This window comes from Lolium rigidum, chromosome 3 (genome assembly GCF_022539505.1).
Source record: "Lolium rigidum isolate FL_2022 chromosome 3, APGP_CSIRO_Lrig_0.1, whole genome shotgun sequence".
In the NCBI taxonomy this organism is placed as follows: domain Eukaryota; kingdom Viridiplantae; phylum Streptophyta; class Magnoliopsida; order Poales; family Poaceae; genus Lolium; species Lolium rigidum.
Window position 1 is genome coordinate 25,874,250 of NC_061510.1, and position 11,709 is coordinate 25,885,958.

At 41.8% G+C, this 11,709-nt stretch overlaps 1 protein-coding gene across 1 annotated transcript; it reads right to left on the bottom strand.

Moving 5' to 3' along the window:
- Positions 1–2,345: 2,345 nt before the first annotated feature.
- Positions 2,346–7,468, bottom strand: LOC124701317 (probable serine/threonine-protein kinase PBL21). The gene is made up of 5 exons (XM_047233366.1): positions 6,958–7,468; positions 6,652–6,821; positions 6,347–6,554; positions 3,604–3,995; positions 2,346–3,062 (listed from the first exon to the last, which is right to left on the bottom strand). The coding sequence occupies exons 1-5, from the start codon at positions 7,052–7,054 to the stop codon at positions 2,769–2,771; spliced, it is 1,161 nt and encodes a 386-aa protein (XP_047089322.1). The 5' UTR covers positions 7,055–7,468; the 3' UTR covers positions 2,346–2,768.
- Positions 7,469–11,709: the final 4,241 nt, after the last annotated feature.

Here is an 11,709-nt window from a genome sequence, read left to right on the forward strand (position 1 = left end):
TGATATAGGGAAGAGAATATAGGGGAGCTGACGGAGATAGACAAAATATTGGGGGAGAATGGGAAGCCCGTACAAGGAGTGTACAAAGAGACATGTTGGAAAATTTAGCAATTTCCCCATAATTTAATCGATAAAAATAGTTGATAAAATATGACTAAAAAGATTGAGATTAAACTAGTCATGCAAAGCACCGTCGAGTAGAAAAGTGATACGTCTAAACTGATTTGGTAATAACAATATATTACCTAACAATGAGCCAAAACAAATTGCTAGGAGAAGGAATTTAAGTATAATCTCATAAGCAGAATAGGGTTTCCCCGTGGGTGAACCTTATGTGTCATACTTCATTAGCTTTTTATGAGTTTATTTGAGAGCACCTAACTTTAATAGATTGTGATGTTTAACAGTGAAACTCATATAGATATGTTCTGCAGGACAATATTTGTGTTTAAATAAGCCACTTAGAACACATTAAGATAAAATCATCCTACCATGCAGATTAGGAAAATATTGCATCTTCACGGAGTGGTATCATAAAAAGAGTAAGGATACTTTCCGCTGAGTTGATATATAGTTTGTCTTCTAATTCTAATTCACGGGATCTCCAATCACATAGAGTGAGTTACCATTTTGGACAACTTATACGGTGGGTCTCATACCCATCACCTTTGATGCATTATCTATCACGTAATGTGATAGACCATGTGTGGAGGGGTCTGTCAAATTCCTAGATGCATGGATATAAGCCAACACAATAACTCCAGAGTTTCTCGTTTTTCTCACAAATTTTAGCCTCCTCTTCACGTACCTTCGTGACTTCATATTATCCTTAGAGCTGTTAATCTTGATGATCGTGGTATGATTATCACGGTTCATTTAGATAGCGGGTATTGGTTTCTCAACCACAAGTAAGTTCATCAAGAGTTAAGGAACCCATTCTGCTTTAACAGTGGTCGTTTCTAATTATGTGAGTTCGATCTGCTTCCATTGTTGACCTTATTAAGACGGTCTGCTTGCAATACTTTGAAGAAACAGTGCCACCACCAAGTGTAAATGCATATCCACTAGTGGCCTGAATCTCATCGGCATCAGTTAGAGTTACTATAACCCTCCAGTACCCTCGGAGACCCAGTATAGTGAATGTCATATCTCATAGTGGCTTTCAGATAGTGCATAACTTTTTCAAGAGCATGCCAATGATCATCAACACGATTTGAAACAAATCGGCTAAATTTTCTCACAACAAAAGAGATATCAGGGCTGGTAGCGCTAGCCAAATACATAATAGAGCCAGTAATCTAAGAATATCTCAGTTTATCTCTAGCAGCCATTTTATTATTTCGAAGCAGTATACTAGGATCATAAGGTGTTGGAGAAGACTTATAGTTGCTATACCTAAAAGGACTCAAGATTTTTTCTACATAGTGAGATTGAACCAAAGTAATCCACCATTTGTCATCTCTCACCAACTTAACGTTCAAGATTACATCAGTTGCCCCAAGATCCTTCATCTCAAAACACCGAGATAAGAAATCCTTAATCTTCTTGATCACATTTTAGTTGGTTCCAAAAATGAATATGTGATCAACATACAAGCAAAGAATGACTCCTTCACCCCACCATAGCAATAGTACACATATTGGTTAGCTTCGTTAAGTCAAAGTTCTTTCGAATTTCTTGTGACACTGCTTAGAAGCTTGTTTAAGACCATATATAGACTTCAACAACTTGCACATCTATCCTTCTTGACCATTTACAACAAAACCATCTGGCTACTCCATGTGAATTTCATCGTTCAACTCTTCACTTAGAAAAAACATCTTAACGTCCATTTGATGAATGAGAAGACCGTACGAGGAAAGCCGGCTTGCTCTAAGAATAGAGCCGTATGAGAAACATACGGCACAGATCATCTTCTATTTATTTTTGACAGCACAACAAAAGTACTATCATCTATTCTTCATCTTGATTCTTGGGGGTGGAGGAAGAAAGAACATCATTTCATTTTTATAATTATCTTCCAGAACGACCATGTCAAGGAAGCAAAGAGGCAACGGAGGAAGGCAGTGTCCCGGCTTCTCCATCAAGTAGTTGTTCTTTTTCCTGGAACAATGATTCCTGGCACTAGAGTTGTTTGACATTTTTTTAAGCTGGACAGGACCTCTGCCTTTTCATTGACTAAGGAGTAAACATGGTGGCTAAGCCAAAAGAGTTGTTTCACAATTGAAACGACATGGGAAGCTAATCGATTGCAAATCAAATACTGAAGCTTATTTGCAACGACTTGACATTTGCCATTTTGTAACATCGTGATTCTGAACTTTTGCGTTTGAGAATCATATCACTGAACAACAAAGTTAACTTTCTGGCTGTGTCTTTAGCCAAGTAATGCTATCAGATCATAACTGACAAATTTATTCATTCTCTAAGAGATGCCAACATGCAGCAAGCCCTGACAAGTTTGTACATGAAACAATAAATAACCTGACCAATAAACCGAACAGCACATCATTGCTGCTCCCCTACCTTCTTCTCAGGACTACATCATGCATGCAAGGCACCACCGACCATATGTACACAGGACACACAATTTATGAACTAAGACCAATGAAGAACACGAAAAAAACAACAGTCATCGTCAGCTCCAACTACTCTCGTACACCTCTCAGTCTTTTAAGACCAGGTCTTAGAACCGCGAAGCCATTGACTCTTACGACATTTGACAGTTTCAAGTTCAACGACCTACACATCTCTCACCATGCTCTAGGCTATGAAGAATACTGTGCAGCCCTTCTGCCGCCTCGTCTTCTGGACGGCGTGCGGTCGAACTGTGGTGAACCGCAGTAAGCTGGGGAACTCATAGATGAGACATACGGCTGGCTTGCAATATGGTTAAGGCCTACTACAATGTCGTTGATGATCGGGCGGAACTGGGGCTGTTCCTGCAGGCACATGCTGCTGATTACGACTAACTGGTTGAACGCCAATGGTGGGTAGGCGCCCTGAAGAGCTGGATCAGCAAGCCTGTGGTATTTCCTCTTGTTAAGCATACACGGTCTTGCCTGTAAAATCCCAAAAGAAAAAGGGAAAGCATCAATAAGCAGCCTCTATATACATAACCAAATTTGTTAACTATCCTAAGGGCCTGTTTGGAAGGAGTATTGCTTGGTAGATTATTGGTATTTTGTTTAAATTTGATTTAAAATATAATATGTTTTCCGACAAATAACCACTCAATGCAAACAGCCACTAAGGGGATAAAATAGAATATCTCATGTTTATTGGCAATGATTCAATGTTAAGAGTAAGATTTTTTTTTCAAAATCATAGAAATATACTACTACCTGCAATCCATAATAAGTGTCGGGGATTTAGTTCGAATTTGGACTAAACTGAACCAAGGCTCTGACTATTATTATGGATCGGAGGGAGTAGGAGAACAGGAAACATGTATAGAGAAATGGAGGGATCGCCAACTAACTGAACCAGCACAAAAAAGGCATATGCTCTGTTATAACAGAACGCTTGTCTAAATAATTTGAGGCGATGCACAGGACAAAACAGAACATTGGGCATCAAGTATGTCAACGTAGAACTGCTTACCAATGTTAGTAAATCCCGCTCTGGTTTAGGCCTTGATGCATCATAAATGCTTCTCCCAGTGATCAGTTCCAACAGAAGAACACCGAAGCTATATATGTCAGATTTCAGGGTAAGCTTCCCAGACACCGCATAATCAGGGGCGCAGTATCCAAAGGTACCCATAACCCTGGTAGAGACGTGAGTTCTGTCACCAACAGGTCCAACTTTTGCGAGTCCAAAATCAGAAAGCTTTGGATTGAAATCCTCATCCAACAGAATATTGGCAGCTTTCATATCGCGATAAATGATCGGTGGATCTGCCACATTGTGCAAATACCATAGCCCGTCTGCTACTCCAACAGCTATCTTCACACGAGTATTCCAGTCAAGTGGCTGCTTACCAACAGGCACATCTATTCAAAGGTAAAAGATCTATCAGTTGAATGAAGTTCACAGGGATAATGTTGACCAGACACTTGTATAAGGCCGATGACAATGATTCACTTAGTACAAAAATAACTAAACTGGTGTAGCATTAAACTATGGACCCGCAACATATCAAGAGTAGTGACACAAGGCGCAGCTCCAAAAAGTTTGCACACAATTGTTCAAATTGAGTTACAACGTCCTATGCTCAGTAATAGCTTGGCACTGAAACAGATTATGTGTGTGGGAAAATAAAAGAACTTTGCAGAAAAATTTCAGTTGGTTCACATCATGCCCATCACCTAGTACTGCTATCATCATGGACATCATGTGATGTTCAGGACCTGAGAGCTTCAATAATTTCCGTGGGGACAATTTTGGCTAGCCTTAGGCATTATGTACTCAACAATTTTGGCATTTAGGAAAATGGTCAATTAGCGTGGCTTTTGTGGCAAGAAACTAAACTAACCGAGTATGACAACATTTCTGTGCTGATTGGTCGAAACCTGGAACCGGTTTATTTTGTAACTTGGAGCATACAGAAAATGGAAGGTCCACACTAAACCAAGTAAACTAAAATGAATTACTCGACCAACATGGACTGGCACCAGAGTGGACTTTTAATTAAGGAGAGACACGAGGCGCCCTCTGTGAAGCAGAGGGCTCGAACGAGGGTGGCGCGCATGAGGCACCCCCTGCGAAACACAGGGCTCGAACGCGGGTGGTGGGCTGGCCACGCATATGGGCGCACGCCTCTAGCCACCTGGCTGACGACCAGTTATCAGTACCAAGACTAAGTAATCAAGTTAATAGTATTCCCCAACTTCCTAACTATACTAATACTTCAATTCAATTGAGTGTTGGATATGAACATCGATGACCACAATAAAAACTATATTGTCCCCTGACAGTGGTCCCTCAAAACTTTCAGTCCTTAAAAGAAAAGGAACCATGAAGTACAAGATAATGGCACAACATATAAGGAGAATACAAAGTTTATTGCTTTCTGGATTGTCTCATGTCTCTTGATTAGTTGGTTTTTATCCCCTCAATATCGCAAGTTCCTTACCTCCAAACAAAATATTTACTTGTTACTAAAATAAAAAAGTTTAGCCTACATTCTTCCTTAGATCCCTTTTTTACTCCGATAGTATTGCGGATCACAATCGATGCAAAGGAAATGCAACAGGAGAGAACCTCTTGCCCCGTCATTCGCAGAAAAATATAACGTACACATATACTATACTCTGACCATTTTCAACTTTGACTTCCTTAAATATGATATCAAGATTGCAATCCAATTATGGGGACAAAATAGCCACCCTATTGTTTCTTCAAAGATTTTGTGGAAATAAAAACTTCAATATATAACAAAATAAATAGCATCCCGAATTCTAGTAAACAAAAAATAAGAACAACAGTAAAAACAGAAATCCACATGAACTACGTGAATGCACTTCATCGTAAGAATTTCAATATTTTTTAAGGTTTAAGTTTAGGTACTCAGATGCTTTTACTATGGTGGCCATACTGCACTTCATATTGATACTACACAAAAAAACCTTTTAACAACTGAGAAATCCCGATCAAAATACGTTATGTTTCATACTGAAAGGAATCAACCACCCTGATGCTGAAGAAGCGAAAATCAAAATAAATTCTCGAATGGTTGTACCGGACAAGAAGAATCTTGCAACAGTTGAAGTATGACCATCTATTTCGTTTGGTAATAGTAACTACACATGTTATTCCACCATTATAAGTAGCTACTATAGCAGAAATTAATGTCCTAATACTGCTATAGAGGCCTCAAACAACTACTAACAAACAGCAGAAACGCCATAGCAGAAAGTAACTACACATGTTATTCCCAAAAGACGAATGAAAAAGGAACAGTAAACTAAACTATGGAGAAAAGAGTCTCTTTTTTCCAAAACCGTGGGAGAAGACAACATAGGATGTTCGCCTAATCATTTTTTCTTGGATACAAATGTTCAACATTTTGCCATCCATTTTATAAAAAATCATACTGAGTTACACCAATCTTCAACTTATTTTCTCTTTTATTTTCCTAAACTGATATTTAGTGTTTATTTACTGAAAGAAAGAGATAAAACGTAACAAACAGAGCTCTTCTAATCTTTTGAGAAATACTAGGATTACTTGTGTGCAGGTTTATCACAGGCATAATAAGGCACAAATTAAATGTAAAAGGCGAAACATTTCGACGATGACTGCTAGAGCAGAGACAGATTCATATAAACTCCATAACAGTACTACGGCGCACAGACGAAATAGACCAAAGAGTCAGCAGGTCTGAAATCAGAGAAGAACTCACCAAACAGGTGGCTCTCGAGACTGCCGAAAGGCATGTACTCGTAGACGAGAAGCCTCTCGTCCCCCTGCGCGCAGAAGCCGACGAGGCTGACGAGGTTGGGATGGCTGAGCATGGTGAGCAGCAGCACCTCCACCAGGAACTCGGCGCTGCCCTGCAGGCTCTCCCGGCCGAGCTGCTTCACCGCCACCACCTGTGTATCGGAAACGCCCTGCAACAAGAAGAAAAATCAATCGAATAATCTTCCACTGAAAAAATTGCAGAGGGACAGGAGGAGCAGAGTTAGGGATATGGATAGTGGGACTGGCCTGCGCGTTGGTCCTGGAGATCTTGCCCTTGTACACCTTGCCGAAGCCGCCTTGGCCGATGAAGTTGGCCTGGTTGAAGTACCCGGTGGCCACGAGCAGATCCTTGAAGGTGAAGCTGTGCGCGCAGCCGTTCCCCACGTCCGGCGCCACCTTCCTCCGCGCGTCGACGACTGCCAGCCACGACGAACGGCGGCGGGTCAGAATCCCAAGAACACGGATGGAGAAAAAGAAAGAAGGAAAGAAGGAAACGCTCGCGGCGGGTCGGAATCCCAAGAACACGGCGGGCGGCGGACGGGAATCACGAACCTGAGGAGTCGTCGGTGCAGTGGTTGACGAGCCTGGAAGGCTTGCGGGCGGCGCTTCCACCGCCCGCACGTGGGCCAAAGCATCCGAAGCAGCCCATCCCGGCGCCGGCCGGCGGAAGACGCAAGAACGCGCAGAGGAGCGAGGGAGTGCGTGCGAGAGGGTGTCACCGAGGGAGGCGGCCGGGGGAGTGCGGGAGGGTTGGCTTGCTTTGCTGGGGATTTGATGACAAGAGGCTGCTGCGCCGGAATCAACGGGGGAGGAGGCTCCGCGGGCGCTCGATCAGCGGCCCCGCGTGGAGAGAGCAAATCGGGATAGCATTAACCGCGACAAAATCACTCCAACGCGTCGTGGGAAATGAAATGAAATGAAATCAATCCTGTTCCTATCCCTATCTCTTGTCGGTGGACGGAAATCCTGCTGCGTTTGGGGAAGGTGGCCGTCACTCTCGCGGCTCTAATTTTGCTGCCCCGGAAGAGAGAATCGTGGCTGGCTTGGCTGGATTCTTCTTCCCTTTGCCTTTTCCCGCGAACTGAGCTGGGGAGGAGAGAGCGTGTGTGTCTGTGTCTGTGTGAGTCCACAAAAGTTTCCTGGAGTGGACTGTGCTGACTTGATTGCCGCTGCCTCAGCTCGCGCCTACCTAGCCAGACAGCCACTGGTACTAGATCTGACGAGCAGTGGGCGGTAGGCGATATTTGTGCGGCTAGGTATGCTTATGGATTTTTTTGCTACAAAATCAGAAGGATGCACGCGTTGGTAATGTATGATTATCCTGTATTAATAATACAATGGATATAATTGTCGTTTTTCCACATGATAATTGTTGGATTTCAAAACTTAGCATGCCATTTTTCAGCTTAAATTACAGTTTTATACCTCAGAATAATTTTGGTATTCTAATTCATTATCGAAGACTTACAAATGCTCAATGAAAACACGTTAAGGAAAGATTATTGAAGAGATTAAGTGGTTGGGGAGGAAAATTACTCTCTCTGTGGAACATTAGTTCTCATCAATTCCTTACTAACCAACAGAGGCTTGCTCCAGTACAACCTCCTCTCCAAACTCAACAAAACCCAACCCCTATTGTTTAGGCCCATGTCAAAACCTAAATCCAAAACTCAGTATTTTCACGTATATGTATACAGTCGTTACAAGACAGTCCGGCGGACACCGTAAGACAGTCCGACGCCGCAAGATAGGCCGGCGCGAACACCACAAGACAGTCCGGCGCCGCAAGACATTCCGACGCAAGCACCGCAAGACAGTACGGCTAGTCTCGTTCCCAATGCGATGGACAGTCCGGCCGAATTGCAGGGCCTTTCGTCGCGATGTCACGCCACCGCCTAGCCTGCTCGCCGCTCCAACCATACCGGTACGGACCTACGAGACATTGCCGAGGCTCGTGTCGTCCAGCTACGCCTCACAGTGCCTCGTGTCTGCCCAATGCCCATCACCACCTTGTCGCCCCTCCCGCTCCGTGGCCACGACCGCCACCGGGCGGACGAATCGCCACCAATAATTCACGTACATACATAATTATATACATACGTGTGCGACATATTCATACAATTTAGTTGGATCATACGGGTTTCGTACAGCTCTACGTATACCCGTTTAATATTAAACGAAGAGGTATCAAGCGATCTCAGTCATCCTTTTATTTAAGTTTGCTTTGAGTTTAGATGAGGGGGTTGTACCGGAGCAAACGCCACTAACCAACATCGTATTGTATGGTTTCTTTCTTTCAACTGTCGCCTAAAGAAGTCTTACAATGATTGGATTATTTCCTATCAAGAATTTTTGGCAAGGAGATAATGAGAAAAAGAAAAACTACCTCCATCCCAAAGCTTAAGGCTTATATTTTTTTTGAAAAGTCAAACCAAGTAAAGTTTGACCAAACTTTTAGAACAATCCATAAACAAATATAATATTTAGTAGATACCATAGGAAAATATATTACATTATCTATTTAATGATATTAATTTGTATTTTGCATGTTAATGAATTTTTTGTAAAAGCTTAGTCAAACTTGACATAGTTTGAATTTTTTAAAATAATATAAGCTTTAAACTTTGGGATGAAGGTAGCATCGATTGGCTAAATGGAGCGTAGTCAAGGTGGCCTAGGGATTCATGATTTTGAGGTCAAGAATAAATCATTTTTTGGTAAATGGAATTTTAAGTTGCTTACTAAGGAGGGGTATAGCAAACTCTCCTTAAAAGAAAATATATCAGCTCCAGTTCATTGTCCCAAGTTTATAGAAAACCTAGTGGTTCTCACTTCTAGGTTGGTTTTATGGCACCGAAGAAATTCTTCTTTCCATATGGTAGATTTTCTATTAAGGATGGTTCAGAGAAGCGGTACTGGGAGGATAAGTGGTTGGGTAATGCTACACTCCGGGAGCAGTACCTAGCTTTGTCTAATATTGCGCTTCATAAAGATGATACAATTGCCAAGGTGATGGAATCATCCCCACCAAATGCGACGCTCAGATGAAATCTCGTTGGCCCTAGGCTTGAGTCATGGCATGCCCTGTTAGAGTGCTTGGATTTGGTTCAATTTTCTAAAGGGACTGATGAGTTTCGATGGAACTACAAGAGAATGGTAAATTCGCTATAGATATTAATCAAGCCAGAAGTGCCAGCCAATAACAATAGTAAAATTTGGAAAATGAAGATTCCACTAAAAACCAAAAAAAAATCGTGTGGTACCTTGGAAGAGGTGTAATCCTCACAAATGATAAACTTGCCAAACACAATTGGCACGGAAGTGCTAAGTGTGTTTTCTGTCACCATGGCAGAACTATTAAATATTTATTCTTTTAGTGCAGATTTGCGAGATATGTACGATCAGTCATCCAAATAGGATCAACCTTATATTCACCATGTAGCGTTACTAATATTTTTGTAATTGGCTAAATGGTGTCGAACATAGGTTTAAGATACTTATCAGGGTGGGAGCGCTTGTCGTTATATGGTCGTTGTGACTATCTATAAACGAAAATGTATTTAATGATAAAAAGCATCTCTTATGAAGGTTATCTACCGACGCATAGCTATGTTCCGTTCATGGTCGTCAGTACAACGTGTGGAGAATTGCGACCTTCTTATGGAGGTGTCTACACGGTTGGAGGATACAGCAAGAGGTAATTTTATCAAACATGGTTGGCGTCGTGATCTTTGGATTTGTCCTTCAACACCATACGTGCTTTAGAATGTCGATGATCTCTTGTAATGTGCGATATTTTTATTTCTAGTTTTGGGTTTGAGTGGTTGTGTGCATCCTAGTTATGTAGAAGCCGGTTGCAATTCATAAACATATTGAGTAATAAAATGCCCTTTATAAAAAAATAAGTACCCCATTTGATAAAGTTATCAGCAATGTGTCCTGTTTAGCAAACTTTTGAGGACATGTACCCCATTTAGCAAATTTGTTGACATTCGGTGTAACATTTGGAAAGTTACTCCATACCAACAAGAAAGGCCCACTTGTAGGCTTCCTAGCTAGAATGGGGCAATATTTGTCAAATTTAGGTCCGGTTCAGCCCATAGCAAGGAGGCTTGACCATTCAATCGATGAATGGGCGAGATGTTTCCTAGAAGAGGTGAATAGACATTTTAAGAACAATTATGGATTTGGCTTGTAAAAATAAGGAATTAAATTAACGTTTATTTTACAAGCACAAAACCTAAATAAGTTAGGCTAGATTGCAATTAGAGATAAGCAAGATATAACAAGATACATATCACAAATTATAAGTACTTCAATCACGAAAGCTATCACAAGGAAATAAACTTGGGTATAAAGATAATCGAGTCACACATAGATGAAGATTTGTCATGATGCTCACTTACACGAAGTAAACTAATCACCGTTGGAGATATGCGAGTTACCGTGGAGGAACCTTGAACATCATGGAGACTCACCTTATTCTCCAAGCCCCGTCATGAAGATAAGGGATCTTTTATTATGGCTATCTTTTCCTCCGCTCTGGAGATGGCAAGATCCACGACCACTTCACAAATCCCTACTGCCAAGCTAACTACAAGGTCACCGCAATCTTCCACGAAGAGGTCACCGCAGAGCCAACTGCCAGAGCCAACTGCCAAGCTAACTACAAGCTCACGGGCCCCCTTGCTCAAGCAAATAGTACTGGAGAGCTTAATACTTATGCAAGAAAGCAAAGCAAGAGCACCAAGGGTGCTCAAATCTTTCACTCTCAAGTACCACCAAGCAACAACTGCTAGGGAGGAATTAGAGAGAAAGAACAATGGTGGAGGTCAACCAATGACTTCAAGATCTAAATCCAATAGGTTCCCGCACTAAGACGAGGAATTGATTGGTGGAGATTATATATAGATATAGATCTCCTCTTTTAAAGCTCTCAAAAGGATGCAAGAATCATAGGAGGAATGGGAGAGGAAGAAAGATCAAGAGGGTCGACAATGATGGTAAAAAATGTGCTCAAGAACCCTAAAAAGATGTTGTGGAACAATCCCATTTTTATAGGAAATGCCAAATATGCCCGTTGGGGGCAAAACTGGGCATGGTGGTCTCATGTCGATCCCACGGTCAGTCGAAACGACCACTCTTATCAATCGGGACATGAACCAAAACCCAACCGAACGAGCTACTATTATCTTGGTCGGTAAGGGCTGGTCTCAGCATCGGTTGACCAGCCACAAAACCAGCAGAAAACTTCCCAAATTGAAGAACCGGTAAAACCTCGAAACTTGAAAACATAATAGAAGA

Coding starts and splice junctions, on each gene's coding strand:
- LOC124701317 (XM_047233366.1), bottom strand. CDS start 7,054: ATGGGCTGCTTCGGATGCTTTGGCCCACGTGCGGGCGGTGGAAGCGCC. Junction 6,822..6,957: donor CTGCACCGACGACTCCTCAG/GTTCGTGATTCC, acceptor CGTGGCTGGCAG/TCGTCGACGCGCGGAGGAAG. Junction 3,996..6,346: donor TCTCGAGAGCCACCTGTTTG/GTGAGTTCTTCT, acceptor ACCTTTGAATAG/ATGTGCCTGTTGGTAAGCAG.